Below are 17,050 nucleotides of genomic sequence, written 5' to 3' on the forward strand. Positions count from 1 at the left end.
TACGGGCATCGTTAAGCAAAGCGTTAGCGTAACGCGAGTTGCGTTGATTGTGTGGATGAAGCACATAGGGAACTGCGCATGCATGCCATGCTAGTTTGCACGGATACAGTTTAACCAAAACAAGATAGCGCACAAAAAGATCGCCTGAACACAATTAACCACAATTAAATGAAAATATAATTGAGTGCAAAGAGCAGCGCACGTAAACTGTGATTGTTCTGTGGAGGTGCGTGTAGAGGGACGCACGTGAACATTGAGACGCGTACTAGGAGCAGCACGTAACATGTAAGTGCCCTATCAAGATACTTTTAGTTAATCCAGAGTGAATGGATCATGTGCAGCAGGGGAATACATATATAGTACCTAGTGTTTATCTCTGCAATGAGCACTGCATGCAGCAGGGAATATTAAGGCAGGTGTGAGGAAATATATTTGGGCTGTACAAGAACATACCTTTCTTGACTACAGCCCATTCCAAGAAGCAAGCTCCATCCCTAGTAAGAGTTTCATTGAAACTGAAGAAGGCCAAGTCATATCTGGAGTGTTAGCCATAAAGGGAAGACCTGTAACCAGCAACTAAGCCACGGTGACTACTTTTATTGTTTTAGTGTATTATATTAGTCAAAACAGAGTACATCATTAATATTAGTGTTATTTACAGGCCCATTACTGCTGAATAGTCGTTATTATGCATTAGCTTTTAGCAATTCATGAGCATTATTATGTGCAGTGCACAGTGTAGGGTGTAGCAACAGTGAACATGGAAATGCAATCAATCACACCTCCCCCCCAAGTTTTTGCAAAATTCAGGCCATCCTGTTGTGGTATGGGAAGATTGGAAGGAGGCTTTTGAGACCTATTTAGAGGCAGTAGGTGGGGACGTATTGAACTCCAGGCAGAAGCTAGCAATTTTGAAACATAATTTGGGTGCAGAAAGGAGGCAAAACGTGACTGAAAACCTTGCCAATCCCAGCAATGAGAACAATATAGCTGATGAATCTTCAGAACCAGATGAAGTGCTAAAAGTTGAACGGCACAAGTTTTTGTAAAGAGCGTAGCAGCCCGGTGAAAGTGTGGAGCAGTACATTTCTGTGTTAAGAACGTTAGGTAGCACATGTAAGTTTAAAGACTTACAAGAAGAAACTGTGAGTGATCAGTTTATAAATAAAACAAGGGATAAGAACAAAACAGATGATATTCATTTGGTACAGAAAGTGGAAATCAATCTGGGTCACAAAGAGATAGTGGTAGAGCCAAGCCGTCATGTAGAGGTCAATCTGATAAACGCTAGTGTTCTCGATGTGGAAGTACGAGACACATGACTGAATCTGATTTTTGACCAGCCATCAAAGCCAAATGTTTTAAATGTAAAAAGCATGGGCATTTTTCGAGAATGTATAAACAAGGTATATGTAATGTCAACAGAAATGTAAATTCTGTAAAAGAAACAGCGTGCAACGCTAGTTCAGGCTTGAATGAGAATTTGGCTAAGATAGCAAGGTTCAAATATTAGTTGTGAATGACTATAATCACTGGTGGAAATTATCATTCTCCTGAGTGCTGGTTTAAGGTAAATGGCAAGGAGATTCACATGTGGGCAGATTCATGTTCCCCATACACTATCATTAATCAAGCAATGTGTGAAGGCACATCCAATGCCGATTTTATTGCTCCTGATGTACAACCGGAAGGTTACTGTGGTGTTACAATACCTTTATTTGTTGTTAGGATTCCAAAATGGAGTATAATGGGCAAGTCGCAAAAGACAAGGTTTATGTGATAGGAAAAGGAAAGGCATTATTGGGGTGGAAGGAACAAAAAACATTAGGCACAGTCCTCGATCGTAACCATCCTGACCAAGTACTTCTGACTGGTTACAGAGAAATCTATGACGGGGAGTTCTGGTGCAATAAATACCCCAAACTATTTGCTAATCAATTGGGTTGCTTAGAAAAATTTGAGCACAGAATTGTATTAAAGAAAAACAGCATTCCTGTAATGCAGAACATATTACAAGGGCTGACAAATGTGTTATATTTCTAAGATGATATCGTGGTGTGGGGGCATGATGTAGCGAAGCACAATGAAGTGTTAAACAGTGCATAGCAAAAGCTTGAGAAAGCAGGATTGACTATATCCAAAGAAAAATGTAAATTTGTTGTCCAGGATGTAGAATACTTGGGGCATGCTCTGTCGAGTGATGGAATCCGACCTAAATTAAAATTAGTGGAAGCAATTGAGAAAGCACCTCTACCGACAAATAGGGATCAATCTTTTTTGCGTCTGGCTGAACATTATTCTAAATTTGTGGAACAATTCTCTGACAGAGCGCATGTTTTGCGAGTGTTAATGAAGAAAGGAGTAATGTATGATTCTACCAAGGAATGTCAGTTTGCTTTTGAGGACAGAAAAAAGCCATTGTTGAAGCAGTCATCTTGAAAGCTCTTAATTCTCAAGTTAAGACTACTGTAGTAACAGATGCGAGCATGTACGGTTTGGGGGCTGTTGTTGCAACTGAAAGGCAATCAGGGGAGGGTGGCTGCTTTTGCATCACATATTTTGAAGGGAGAAGAAGGGACATACTCCACCATTGAATAAGAAGCCCTGGCTTGCTGGTGGGGAGTGCAGCACTTTGGAACATATGTGTGGGGCACACCTTTAGAGTTAGGCACGGATCATAAACCACTAGTACATTTATTTCCAGAGATGGAGAAGCAAGAGCAATCCCCAGAATTGCTAAATGGTTATTTTGGTTCCAGAAGAACAATTTTAAATTTAAGTATGTCCCAGGCACAAAGAATGTAAATGCAGATTGTTTGTCTCGACTGCCTACTCAAAGTGAAGGGGCCCGAACCTGTTGAAGATTGCGTGGTGGCTGGTGTAGAAGATGTGTCTAAGGGTGCAGTTTCACAATAAGAATGGAAAGAGGCAGTGTTTAGGGATAAAGGTTTGCAATTAATTCTGTTGAACATTCCAAGGTCAACAAGGAAGTGAGACCCGAATTGAGTGACTATTCTAAGATATGGTCAGAATTATCTGTGGTGGATGGTATTATTAGAATGTGTGGTAGGTTAGTGGCGCCAAGAGAACTGTGTTCAAGACTTATAGAACTGATACATGAAGGTCACGGGGGCATGTCTGCCATGAAGAGAAGAGTGAGGATGGATTTTTGGTGGCCTGGGAGGGACAGAGAAAAAGAGAGGTTTATGAGAAATTGTTTTGTGTGTGCATGCAGCGACAAGTCTTGTGTTATGATTGACACTCTTATTAGGCCTCCTGAGGTTCCATCAAAAGCATGGGAACATGTAGGAATTAATATCTGAGGTTCCAAGTGGCATTTAGCAAGGAGATAAGATCTTTTGAAATAATAACGATTAGTGATGAAGTGTTCAGGAGGGAAGGATACCAAGAGTGTTTGGTGTCAGATAATGGACCGCAGTTTGCGTCAGATGAGTTTTTACAATTTCTCAAAAGTCATAGAAATAATCATCATAGAACAGCTGTGTATATTCCACGGTACAATGGTCTTGCGGAATGGTTTAACATAGTAGTGAAGGAATGCGTGCAATTGGCTATGGAATCAGGGTAAGACAGCAAAAGCAGGATTAGAAACATCCTATGGAGTTATGGCAACACACCTCACACAACAACTAATGAAACACCATTCAGTTGTTAAGAGGTAGGGAAGCATGCACCAAAATTACAGCTGCCTGAATAGAGAGAATGAGCAAATTATGTGTGGACAGTGACAAACTAAAGAAACAAGTAAAAAAAAAAAAAAAAAAAAAAATATGTAGCAAGGCACAACGGGAGGCGTAGGAAATATCCTCCAAAATTTCAAGAAGGAGCTTGGGTGAAAACCAGGAATGAAGGTAAATTGACTCAGTGGTCGGATACTCAAAAAATCGCTAAGGGGTCCCCGCCACCATTCTCAAGGCACTTCCTCACTAATGCGTAGCACGATGAAGTGTTTCGGTCTGAGCTGTGCAAGGTAATTTCTGAATATTTTGCTCACAATACGAGTACATTGCAGATGCACGCTATGCTCTGGGAGGCAGTCAAAGCTGAAATCAGATGGATATTCATTGCCAAACATGCTAGAGTACTATGTTCTATTAGAGGAGATCTCACTAGGATAGAACGGGAACTACAGGCTCTAAACCAGCAGTCCAGTCTGCCGCCTGCTTCCCCGATCCCTCCCCCCCCAACTATAGCATACTTACTTCAGAACATTAGGGAGACGTTGACCGGAGCATACTGTATCTTGGAAGATAGGCTACAGCATGTCTGTATGATGTGGTGGGGAGGAGACCTGGCCATACACTGGCCAGCTTGCTGCTCCCTTATCATCAGTCGTCCTATGTCACCACTCTCCAGTTGGAGGGTGGGGGCATGGCCTTGGATATCCCAGCTATCTTCTCTATTTTTAGGGCATATTATCAATCCTTATATACTGCCTAGACCGGCTCGGCCTCTGACAAGCTTGAGGATTATTTGCAGGAGATTGTCATGGTGAGGCTAGACACCATCCAGAGCAGTTTTTGACCTCTCCCATTACTGCGGGCGAGGTGTCTCAGGTCATCGAGTCACTTGGTAGCTCCAAGGCCCCTGTGAGTGACGTTTTCACAGGCCCTTTTTATAAAGCATACCGGAAGGTCCTGATCCCTCATTTGCTTGAAGCGTACATGGAGTCCCTCGGCCAGGGCATTCTCTCACCTACAATGCGGGAAGCTGTGATTGTACTCCTCCTTAAACCAGGGAAACACCACAACACTGAGCATCATACCGTCCACTCTCCCTCCTCAATAATGACAAAAAGACATTGGCCAAAATATTGGCCACACATCTATCCCACTTACTGGATAGTATAATTGCCCCTATGCAATCTGGATTTATGCCTCGCCTAACCAAATACTCCCAGAGGCCCCTGCTTCTACAGTTTTGTTGGATGCCGAAAAGGCTTTCAATTCTCTCAAGTGGCCTTTTCCATTTGATGTTCTTGGCAAACTCGGTATGCCACATGGATTTCGAGACCTGGTCGCATTGCTCTACAGATCCCCCTCCGCCAGGATCCGAGATCTTCCATAAGTCTAGAAAGTATTCTGAGGAGGGTGCTTGGGGGTGCCACAATTATGGTGAAACCAGCTGGAAGGTTGACTCCTGCACTGCAATGCAGCAAATGGTTTGCAGAGCTGGTCTACCTACATTTGCAGTAGCTCCTGTTTGCCTTACTTCAAAATGCAATGTGTCCAAGCAATTGCAAGATGTCCAAAATCTTCATCCACACTAAATGTAGGCTCTGAGAGCTAAAGGTGTCTATGGGAGTGTACAATGGAAATCTCAGAGCCATTCTCTTTGACCCACAGTACTTGTCAGGGTTGCCCACTTTCACCCCTTTTGTTTATACTCTGTCTGGACCCCTTGGTTCACCATCTCCAGGAACGCCATATGCACAGAGGACTCAGTTTCCACCATGGTCCACTACTTGACCCACTATATGTAGATGACATCCTACTTTTCGTCCACGAGCCAAGCACCAATCTTACCCCATTAATTCAGGAGGTGGTCAGGTTTGGTCTCTCCTCTGGCTTGCCTATCAATTGGAACAAGTCTGAACTTTTCCCTCTAACTGATGCCACCACACCTTGCTCCCTCCCTTACCCCATATTATGGACTAAATATCTTGGTATCCACCATCGTAGAAGTGGCCCTGAAGTAATACAGAGTAAATATGGCCCGCAATAGATAAGCTTGCCACTCAAATTGACAGATGGATTACCTTACCCTTATCTCTTGCGGGTCATGCAGCTATAACCAAGATGGTGGTTCTCCCTCGTTTTCTATATCTGTTCATTAATATTCCAATTGCTCTCACTACATTTGTTTTAACATGCTTCATGGCCTACTTACATGCTTGGTGTGGGCCAGTCGGCGTCCTTGTGTCTGCTGGTCGACTTTGACATTTCCATTTGAGAGAGAGAGTTTTGGAGTTCTGGACTTTTGTTTGTATTATTTAGTGGCTCAGGCACAGTTTGCCTACCACTGGTACAAACCCGCTGGCAGGCTTCAGTATCTTAAATCGGAACAATATCAGTCTTCTGTTTAATCACTTTCTGTCCTCCTGACATCCCCAGGAACCCCTCTGAAATACAAACCCTCCCCACCGCTTGCCGGGCCTTGGCCAGGCTTGGTCATTAATTTGGCCTCGACTCCCTTTACTCACCTCACATCCCCCTTTCCGGTAATCCATGGCTCCCGCTCACATGCGAAAAGCTGATTCAGTGTGTCCTCCTCTCATTGCAACTGCATATGATCATCGACTTGTTTGTGGGCTCTAACATCCGCCCAGTGACGGAGATTGTGGCAGGTAGCCAGGCTTCCCAGATGGAGAGATTCCTTTTACATAGACTCTATAGCACCCTGCAATTCACACTGTCTACATTTCCTGCAGAAATCTTGAATTTTCCCCCATTTACTTTGGTCATTACTGCCCAGGTAGCTCGTAGTTAATTTCCTGACTCTATCACTCCTCAATGCATCTTAGACCTAGCAGCACGGATGAATCTAGTGTGGTCTGGGAGTTGGACATTGGTCGCCCTCTCCCAGACAAACTCTGGGATTACTGTTGCACACAAGCCAGGCTGGTATCTAACAACTATCATCACAAACTGTTGCACTTTAAGTTTGCACGTCGCTCATATACCATTCCATGTGCCCTTGCCAAATTTTACCCTACACGATCACATCAATGTCCTAAGTGTGGGGCTGACTTTGTGGACTTCATCCATCTGACTTGGACATGCCCTAACATCCTGCCATTTTGGGGGCAGTATCTACTCTGTGGTGTCCCAGATGGTAGGCCAGGACCTTGCCCCTCACTCCCTCATGGCTTTGCTGAGCTATGTTAAACAGTTCCCAAAATCCATCTAGGGTTCAGAGCCATGGCTCTGTTGCTTGCTAAGCACCGGACCACCCTCCACTGGGGAAGTGGTATCCATCCCACTACTGATGCTTAGTTGCGAGACATCACATACTGTGACACCACCAGTGAATTATATACCTCATAACAGCCACTGGCATCCCGCCCAAATCACATTTGGCAACCCCTACGCAACTATCTTTAGGCGCAGGTGTTGACATCTCTTAATGTATATGGCAGCCCCAACTCTGGGCCATAGTGTGGCCAGTCGCCGTCCTCTGGTGTTGTCTCTGGAATTGATGCTCTGCTGGAGACATTGTAGACTGCTGATTTTGTCTCAGAATGTTTTCATTACATGTATTGACGAGTTTTACTGCTTGACAGTGCTCATGATATTACTATTGTTTCTACACTTTTGCGCAATATTGCTTTTGGCATAAAAAAAATCAATAAAATATATATTTTTTTAAATAGCTAAGGTCAAGAGTTACAATGTCTGGTTAAATGATGAATAAAGTGTAATTCTAGAAAAATCACCAAGTGTGGCAAGGTGGAACATGCACATTTGGATGCAATTTTGGGGAATAATGGAAACAGAGAAGAAGATCGTCAGACACACATGAATAGCGTGGGTTAAAGAGAGAAACTAAAACCAGTCAGGTTTGATGACTATGTACTTTGATTTTCATTGACTATATTAACGAGTGTTCAACATATTTGGTGCTTTCATATTTTACGTTCACATATTGTACATAGTTTCTTGCATGTATTATTATCATTAGTTAAGTAGATTAGGCCATTCTAAGTAGCATTTTTTTTTGTTTAAAGGGGGGGTTATGCTATGTTTTGGTTGTAGTTATTAGCATAACATATGTGTGAAATTCTAATGCTGCTTAGAGATGCAGAAGATTCTAAAACGGAAAAAAAGGATAGAGCTCCGCCAGGGGTTGGCTGTGTGTATGACTTGCTATTGAATTAATTCCTTCTACTTAATTCGGCTTGGACCTCATCTTAAAATGTAGCTCATTTTATCTTCTTGCTCCTACCTAGTTCACATGAATAATAGCCTACGGAATAAGCCATCAGTACAGGGCTAGTGAAAAGAGAGGTTGGACGGGTTAAATTAGAATGTCATTTTATTCTGATTTCTTTTGTAGCTTTTTCATGAACTCCACAACTACAGAAAATGTAATCAGACACACTAATATGTCATCATAGCATGTGCCTCTCTCCTCTCCTTGACTGGCACAATCCAAGTATCAGTTGCATTTTTAGCAGTTGTAATGTTCTCTCATATAGTACAGTTCTAAGGTGTCCTCTAAGTACTTGTGACCAGGCTTTGCTATGTTTTCAACCGATTACCTATTGTTTACACACAAATGTGATTGATATCTTAAGTAATACTAATGCAATAGTAATCTTGAGATGAATATTATTAGCGGTCCCAAATCAATGTGTCAAACTAAATTAAACTTGGGTAAAGTTCCAGGGATACCTACCAGACGGAAAGACCTCAGAACTGACAAACCCTGCACATTGGCAAGTCCCAGCTCCACTAAACTCAGTGTGACGATGATGCTATCAAAGATGTTCCAACCCGTCTGAAAGTAGTAGTATGGGTCCAGAGCAATGATTTTGAAGACCATCTCAGCAGCGAAGATTCCTGTGAAGACCTGTCAAAAGCAAGCAGACATTAGATAGTAAGAGATCTACGTATTTACCTGGGTCATTATAAGTGAAGAGACAAAATCTCAACCAGGGGCGTAGCCGGGTCAGTGAGATTGGGGGGGTGTGAGCTTCAGATTCTTTGACAATCAGGCTGACACATAATGTTTAAATACATTGTATGACACGTAGGGTGCATGGGAGGGTCCTACGTGGCAGTGAAAAGTGATAGAAAAGTGGAGTGGTAGGGATACTAAGTGAGGGGAAACACAATCATTTGGAAAATTCCCACAATTTTAGACGACTTTAAAAACTGAGAGGGAGAGACTGTGGTGGTCATTCTGACCCTGGCGGTCTTTGACCGCCAGGGCGGAGGACCGCGGGAGCACCGCCGACAGGCCGGCGGTGCTCCAATGGGGATTCCGACCGCGGCGGTAAAGCCGCGGTCGGACCGGCACCACTGGCGGGGTCTCGCCAGTGTACCGCGGCCCCATTGAATCCTCCGCGGCGGCGCAGCTTGCTGCACCGCCGCGGGGATTCCGACCCCCACTACCGCCATCCAGATCCCGGCGGTCGGACCGCCGAGATCCGGATGGCGGTAGGGGGGGTCGCGGGGCCCCTGGGGGCCCCTGCAGTGCCCATGCCACTGGCATGGGCATTGCAGGGGCCCCCGTAAGAGGGCCCCTACATGTATTTCACTGTCTGCTGCGCAGACAGTGAAATACGCGACGGGTGCAACTGCACCCGTCGCACAGCTTCCACTCCGCCGGCTCGATTCCGAGCCGGCTTCATCGTGGAAGCCTCTTTCCCGCTGGGCTGGCTGGCGGTCTGAAGGCGACCGCCCGCCAGCCCAGCGGGAAAGTCAGAATTACCGCCGCGGTCTTTCGACCGCGGAACGGTAACTTGACGGCGGGACTTTGGCGGGCGGCCTCCGCCGCCCGCCAAGGTCAGAATGAGGGCCTGTGTGTTTTTGTAAAAACATCCTGGTGAAATCCGGCAGACATCTCACCATACCAAACTGAAACCATCAGTACTCAACAACTTATCAGAAAATTATTTTATTAAAGGGTTGTAGCACCCCACACACTCCGCTGAAGCTTTGCCCCTGATCTCAACTTTCACTATAATTAAAACTTTCAGGTTTTTGTGCTTGCAGATACTCTACTATGGTTTGGTTTGGTATAAAGGAAACTGTAGCTTCACATGTGAAACAGACGTAACCACAGTCTGGTAGCATTTTTTAAGTTTTAAGGGTTCAGAAAAAATTATTCAAAGCACCCATAGAACAAAAGTGACAGCATGCATGTAGTCCTCAGCATTACATGCGTACAATCTCATGGCCCATTACATTGTGTTGTGCATCTCCTCAGCTTAATGTAGTTCATATTGATAACCTTCTTTTAGCTCCTGATTCAGTAGTGTCTCACAACATAATAAAATAGTATTAAAGATCATGTGACCTCTTATAGTGTTCCACATACAGAATTTGTAAGAAAGCAGTTTACTATTAAAGGTGGGGAACGGTCCATCTCTAGGAATAACACTTCTTGCCATGATGTCACTAAATGAACTTAAGATCTAACCCCTGGTAGCTATGGCACAGATCAGACAGGTGTAACTTAGGGCAGTGTGTGATCAAGTCAGAACAACAAGGAATACAAATCTGAAACCAAATTAGAAGAATATAGTAAAATTTAATAAAGACACCAAAACAACAGAAATCCAATAAGGGGAACCAGAGATACAAATTCTTAAAGTTTTCTGTAAACGTAGTATCAAAAAGCACAAAGCACCAATGATAGTCTATGGCAGAGGTCTTCAAACTGGGGGGTGGGCCCCCCTAGGGGGGCCTCAAGTGGTCCCAGGGGGCCCCAAAAGAAGCATTGTACAGAACACAGGCCTTTGTTTTAAGCAAAAGCATGTTATTGCATTTTTAAAAAGGTAACAGTACCTAACTGCAATGTTTAAATAGGTCTAGACATATTTAAACATCACCATCTTTATAAAATATTTGTGAAAAATCCTGAGGGGGGACCATAGATTTTTATTTTTCAACTGGGGGGGCACGGCATTAAGAAGTTTGGAGACCACTGGTCTATGGTAATGATAGACAGGGACCTAGGTGCAATATCAGGCCGACCGCGATGAAGCCTGGGTTGAATACACTAAGTGGATAGGTCCTGGTTATTCTTTATGTCAGAAAGTGTGAAACATTTTCCAACTTCCACTTCAGAATGGTATTTTGTCATTTTCTTGAAGAAAACAATTGAAATGTCTTTTGCAAGTCTCAATGCAGAATGGGACTTTGTCATGTTTTTAGAAGAAAATTATTCTCCATGATTGCTGCTGCTGTGGAAATGAAGTCTGGGTACATGAAGCAGGTTGGCTTTACTGGTGCCCTGGAACTTGGGAGATTTCATACTGAAAACTCTCAGGGGGTCATTCTGACCCTGGCGGCCGGTGACCGCCAGGGTCACCGACCACGGGAGCACCGCCAACAGGCTGGCGGTGCTCCCGAGGGCATTCTGACCGCGGCGGTTCAGCCGCGGCCAGAAAGGGTAAACCGGCGGTCTCCCGCCGGTTTACCACTGCCCTTGTGAATCCTCCATGGCTGCGGAGCGCGCTCCGCAGCCATGGGGATTCTGACACCCCCTACCGCCATCCTGTTCCTGGCGGGTCTCCCGCCAGGAACAGGATGGCGGTAGGGGGTGCTGTGGTGCCCCTGGGGGCCCCTGCAGTGCCCATGCCCATGGCATGGGCACTGCAGGGGCCCCCGTAAGAGGGCCCCGCAAAGTATTTCAGTGTCTGCTAAGCAGACACTGAAATACGCGACGGGTGCAACTGCACCCGTCGCACCCCTGCAACTACGCCGGCTCAATTCTGAGCCGGCGTCCTCGTTGCAGGGGTATTTCCTCTGGGCCGGCGGGCGCTCTTTTGGAGAGCTCCCGCCGGCCCAGAGGAAATGTCTGAATGGCCGCCGCGGTCTTTTGACCGCGGTGCGGTCATTCAGCGGCGGTACCTTGGCGGACGGCCTCCGCCGTCCGCCAAGGTCAAAATGACCCCCTCAATGTCCCAATGCAGAATATGTGCTGCTCTTTGCGCAGGATTAGGCTAAAATTCAGTCTGAAGCTTTGGATCTTTGGGTCAAATACTTTTCCTGGCAGGTCTGAAGCATTTGAGGAAATGTTTCCAAAAGTTTTAAATGTTTCTTCTGGTGCCCCAACAACTACAGGGGTACACTTCATATGCTTCAAAAGCACACAGGACGTCAAGGGAAAGCATTGAGAGACTCTAAATAGTCCAGGCAAAGGTCAACAGTAAACTTTAGCCAAGTTTCAATTGCCACTGGTTAGCTGGATACTTCAGGGAAAAGGCTGCCTGCAGCTCCCACGCAGGTCAACCAAGTGAACCTTGGAGTCCACTTTTTTTGTCCTGGATACAAGAGGGAGCAGGTCCAGTCATTTAGGGCCTCTCTCAGGTCACATACAGCAGGTCCACTCCTCATCTGATATTCCATAAGTCTAGAAAGTATTCTGAGGAGGGCGCTTGGGGGTGCCACAATTATGGTGACACAAGCTGGAGGGTTGACTCCTGCACTGCAATACAGCAAATGGTTTGCAAAGCTGGTCTACCTACTTTTCCAGTAGCTCCTGTTTGCCTTACTGAAAAATGCAATGTGTCAAAGCAATTGCAAGATGTCCAAAATCTTCATCTACACTAAATGTAGGCTCTGAGAGTTAAGGGTGCCTAAGGGAATGTACTGTGGAAATTACTAGTGTGCTCCTAACACAAAAATTCTACTTCACCATTGAATTGAGAATTTAATAAATATTAAAAAGAGTTGTTGAATTATTTTTCTAGCTGGTCCCAAACTTGAGATACAGATTGAAAATTTGAATCTGTAGTCAAGTTTCCTGTATAATGATGCTGGGGCTGCCACACTGAAAATATATTTTGGGGCCTTGCCACTGTAGGGACATGATGGGATTCATTTTTGTGTCCCACTTTTAAATACCAGGCACCCTACCTTGTTCTCTACAAGGCCTTCATAGGGGTTACTTATTAACATTTAAAACAGGGTTCCTTGTCTGTCAACAAAAGTTCTTTAGACAAGTCGCCCTGCAGATTTTACAGTGCTACAGTCAAGCCACAATTGTAGGCTTGAATACATGTTTTGTAGGCCAACTCTGTAGAAAGTGTAAGAAATTGGGTTGTTGGTTGACTGGGGTGTGAGCCCTGGTCAAACAACGACCACCATTGTCACCATTGTTTCTAAATTAACTGGTACTTAACCCTGGGTTGCTTGGCACAAAAGGCAGCCAGGTGTAACTTAGAGGCAATGTGGAAAGTATTTATGTAGCACACACAGTAATAAAGTGAAAGCACAATGCAAGAAAAATCCCAAACCAATTTAGAAATCTAAAGTAAATTTTAATAAGTTATTTGACACCAAACGCCAAAAATACAATTCATTGAACCGGAGTTATGAACTTATGAAGTGTTAAGTAAATTCTAGCATCTAAAAGATCAAAGTGGCAACTGCAGACATCTAGTCGCGAGACTGGGTCAAAATATAATTGACCGCAGTTCAGATACAAGAAGTGAATTGGGTCCTTTCAGCGCTTACCTTCAGACGATAAAAAATGTCTGACAAGCATATGTTCAGCGGGGCAAGGCTGCAGAAGGTGTCCGAGGATGGAGCAGAGACGGCTTTGGGTCAAGGCCGCTGTGCAGATTTATTTGTTCATACTTTGCAAAATGGAAGTCAAACAAGGAAGAAGTCTGTAGCTGAAGACAGTTCCACAAGATTGGATACTCTTTTTGTCAAAGGACCACTGAAACAGATTTGCTGCTGTGGAGAAGAACGCAGCGGGATGAAGCTGAAGTCAGTCCGACCAGTGATGTACTTGGGGCAGACTCGCAAGCAGGTTTGTTCCGGTCTCATCTTAGTTCACAGAGCACTTTTTGACCAAATTTCGGCCAAGTCTTAGTTTTGTAAATTGGTCATCTCTGCACCTTTAGCACCACAATCAAGTGTCTAGTACTGGTGGAACACCTCTTAGAGGTTCAGGACTCACTCACGCTGGATCCAGGTACAGGTTCAAGATGGTGGGAGCCTCTTATGTCAGTGTAGCTCTGAACAGGAGGCCAGAAAAACAGCACTTGGAGTCACTTCTGGTAGTCCTGGGTGCAGGTGTAATTGCAGGTCTCAACAACAGGACAGTACTCTGAGGGTTCAAAGTAGGCTCCATGCAGCAATGCAGACCTTCCAGGTGCAGCTGCAGTCAAACAGAGCAAAGAACAGGTTACATCATCAGGCAGTCCTCCGAGAGTTCTTCCGCAAGTCCAGTACCGAACTGAATAATGCGTCTGAAGATCCTATTTTTATACCCTGGGGCCCTTCTTTTGGAAGGTGGGAGAAGTTTCTGGAAACGTTCTTTGAAGTGCCAGGAATTTCCTGAATCTACTGCCTTGGATCCCAGCTAACTGCAGTGGAAATATAGAGTTGTTAGGCCTTTTCTGTGAAGGTAGAGTACAGGCTATTCAAATGCAAGTGAGGCTGTGCTCAGCTCTGCCCCCCACCCAACCTGCCAACAGAAAGTCCATTCAGGAACTCCTAATCCCTTTATTGTGTGAATGTCTGGGAGGAAGTCTGTCAGCTAAACCCAGACACGTGACCTAAGGCAGACTGCAGGCACAAAGGGCTAGAGTAGTAAAGTGCCAACTTTCTGAAAGTGGAATTTTCAAAATGGTAATGAAAAAACTGACTTTACCATTAAAGATGGTTTATCATTACAATTCCCTAGGCACCAAACATGTTCCATCTACCTCCTCTTGATTATGAATTAAAGCTTATTAAATGTAATAAGGAATTTCCAATATTATGAAAACAAATTTGTTTTTTTTTCACTACCAGGATGTGTACAATTTAAAAGTACATATCCAAACTTCTAATTAAACAGCATCCTGCCATATGGGCTACCTGGGCCTACCTTAGCAGTGCCTTATATATAATAAAAGGGAGTTTAAGGCTTGGCAAACATGCCCTGGTAAATGAAAAATTCCCAAATTAGTTTTTCCCTGCTGTAATGCACAATCTGGAAGAAATTAGGTTATCAGGTTTGGTGTTTCTGGATTCACACTTCAAAATCTCAGCTTATGGTGATATTGGATTTTAAATTGCAGTTCGGAAAATGCCATTTTTCGAAAGTAGGCATTTTCTTGCTTGAACCATTTGGTGCCTACTGCCTGTCGCCAATACACATCTGAGGTGGAACAACAGCTGGGCCTGTGCATTCCCTCTAGACAGCCACACACAAAGGGAGCTTAGTGGTGACTGGTAGGTCATCCATATCCTGATGGGCCACCCTGAGCAGAATAGGAGGGAGGGGTTGACACACTTGACTAGGCAGTGTCCTGCCACACACAAAGGGCAGGAAGGGAGAACCTCTGTAGACTTCAAAGATCTTTATTTGAATTCTCCTCCACTGCAAAGGGATAACTGTGTATAAGTACTAGACCTCTGCAACCACCAACTCAGTATACTTCAGGATCTGTGGATACTCTGCCAGGAAGGAGGACTGGTGTGCTGCTACAAGGACTATCACTCTGTAAAATTACAACACTGCTGGTCTCCTGCTTTGCTGAGCTGGCCTGCTGCCTGCTGCCCTCTTGTCTGGGAGAAAGAAAAACTGGACCTGCATCTTTACATCCCAGAACCATAGTGACTCCAAGGGCTTGCTTCCTGTTTTCAGACGTCTCAGGGATACAAAAGACTTACAACTCAGCTGCTACAGCTCCTGGACCCATCCTCAACCAGCTCTTTATCCCCATTAGGTGCCCCTCCAGTCGTGGGCCCTTACCAGTGTTTTTTGGTTTCTGAACTCAAGTTTATGGACTCTTTTTGACTGCGAACAGGCTTGTTCATGCCAGAACTGCACTGCTTGCATGAAGAATCAGCGTGAGGCTCCACAACTTCATTTCTTTGCACAACAAGTATTGCTACTCATGACCATTAGGCTCTAGCCAGATGGTCCGCAACACCCAACTGATAGTTTGCGCCTGCGGACCACCCCTAGAGACGCTCTCCTTGCACCCGGCAAACTTATTCTCAGGGAATGGGACACTTGCCTCAACTTTTCAGGAGGTAAAACTTCAACTGAATAATTATTAAAAGACTGTATCCGACCTGTGATTCACCACTGTTGACCTGAATGTTTGGAATCACCCTGGTCTAGCACGACTTGATATCCCCGGTTGGCGTTTTATGCTTTTAACACTAAATTGCATTTTAATCTTTAAACATTTGTAACCCTGGTTTTACTTATTGGATTTTTGTCGTTGGGGTCTTGTGTTGTTCATAATAGTATGCTCTATTTTGCTAACCAGGTGTGTTGTTTTATTGTGTGATGTTTTTCACTGTGTTGCTGTTTGAAGTGCTGCACAAATAATGTATACATTGTCTCTTAAGTTAAGCCCGACTGCTCAGTGCCAAGCTACCAAAGAGTGAGAACAGGTTCATTTATGATGTGATTCTAACTTACCCTGACTAGAATTGTTGTTCCTGTTTGGACGGGGTGTATACCTCTGCAAACCAGAAACCCAATTTCTAAAAGAAACCACCTACATTAGGGTGCTGACATGATCTTTGAAAATGGAGGGATTCATCACCTATCCTGAATTGTAGTGAGGCAGACCTCTACAAGGTAGGCTCAGAGGGTTTTGCCACCAAGAAATGTAAAAGTAAAAATTAAAATAGTGTATTAAAAACACAGTCTTTATATAAATTTGCTAAAAAGCCATAAGCTCTGAAAGGGCACTCATTTACATTCAAGTCCTTTCAAGGTGTGGCTGTCGCGGGTTCACTTTACACTCTGCTTAGGCACACAAATTTTAGCTTTTCTTAGGCCTGTGCCCTTTTACCTACACATATGAATGTATATTATGACATATATGTATACATTATTCAGTTTTATTCATTTTTAATTAACCTGCTTTCAGCATGGATGTTTTACTTTCTAATCAGCTGTAACTTTGTGACTCTGCGAGAGCACTGTTATTATTATTTTGTGCATAACATTTCATCATGTACCCCTCTCCAAGGTTGACAAGAACAAGTACATAATAATCCAGCTAGCAATTATCACCACAAGAGTATGTAAACATTTGAACATTTAGGCACATACTTGTGTCAAGTCTTTTAACAAAACAAAAAATATTTTTCTTATAAAAAACACTGTACAGGCCAAGGGACAACAGGGAGGTCATTTCAGCCGTTATTTTGTCCATGCTGCATGCCATTTCATTGCTGACCTCGGCCTGGTCTCTACAGCCAACTCTGGAGATGGCAGGCAGACCCCTATCTTTTAGGGGGGGTGCTCCTCTCATGGACCAAGTACAGACAGATTGGGCTATCACTGCTATGCTATCACTCAGGAGTTAGGGGTTGTGTAGAATTCATCTATG

General features: G+C 44.3%; 1 protein-coding gene across 1 annotated transcript in view; it reads right to left on the minus strand.

Moving 5' to 3' along the window:
• SCN4A (sodium voltage-gated channel alpha subunit 4) overlaps nt 1-17,050 on the minus strand; it is a 1,135,018-nt gene that overhangs the window by 484,392 nt on the left and 633,576 nt on the right. The window contains exon 14 of the mRNA XM_069238085.1: nt 8,419-8,592. Coding sequence (XP_069094186.1) covers nt 8,419-8,592 — 174 coding nt within the window. The remainder of the gene's footprint in view (nt 1-8,418; nt 8,593-17,050) is intronic.

This window comes from Pleurodeles waltl, chromosome 6 (assembly GCF_031143425.1).
Source record: "Pleurodeles waltl isolate 20211129_DDA chromosome 6, aPleWal1.hap1.20221129, whole genome shotgun sequence".
Lineage (NCBI taxonomy): Eukaryota > Metazoa > Chordata > Amphibia > Caudata > Salamandridae > Pleurodeles > Pleurodeles waltl.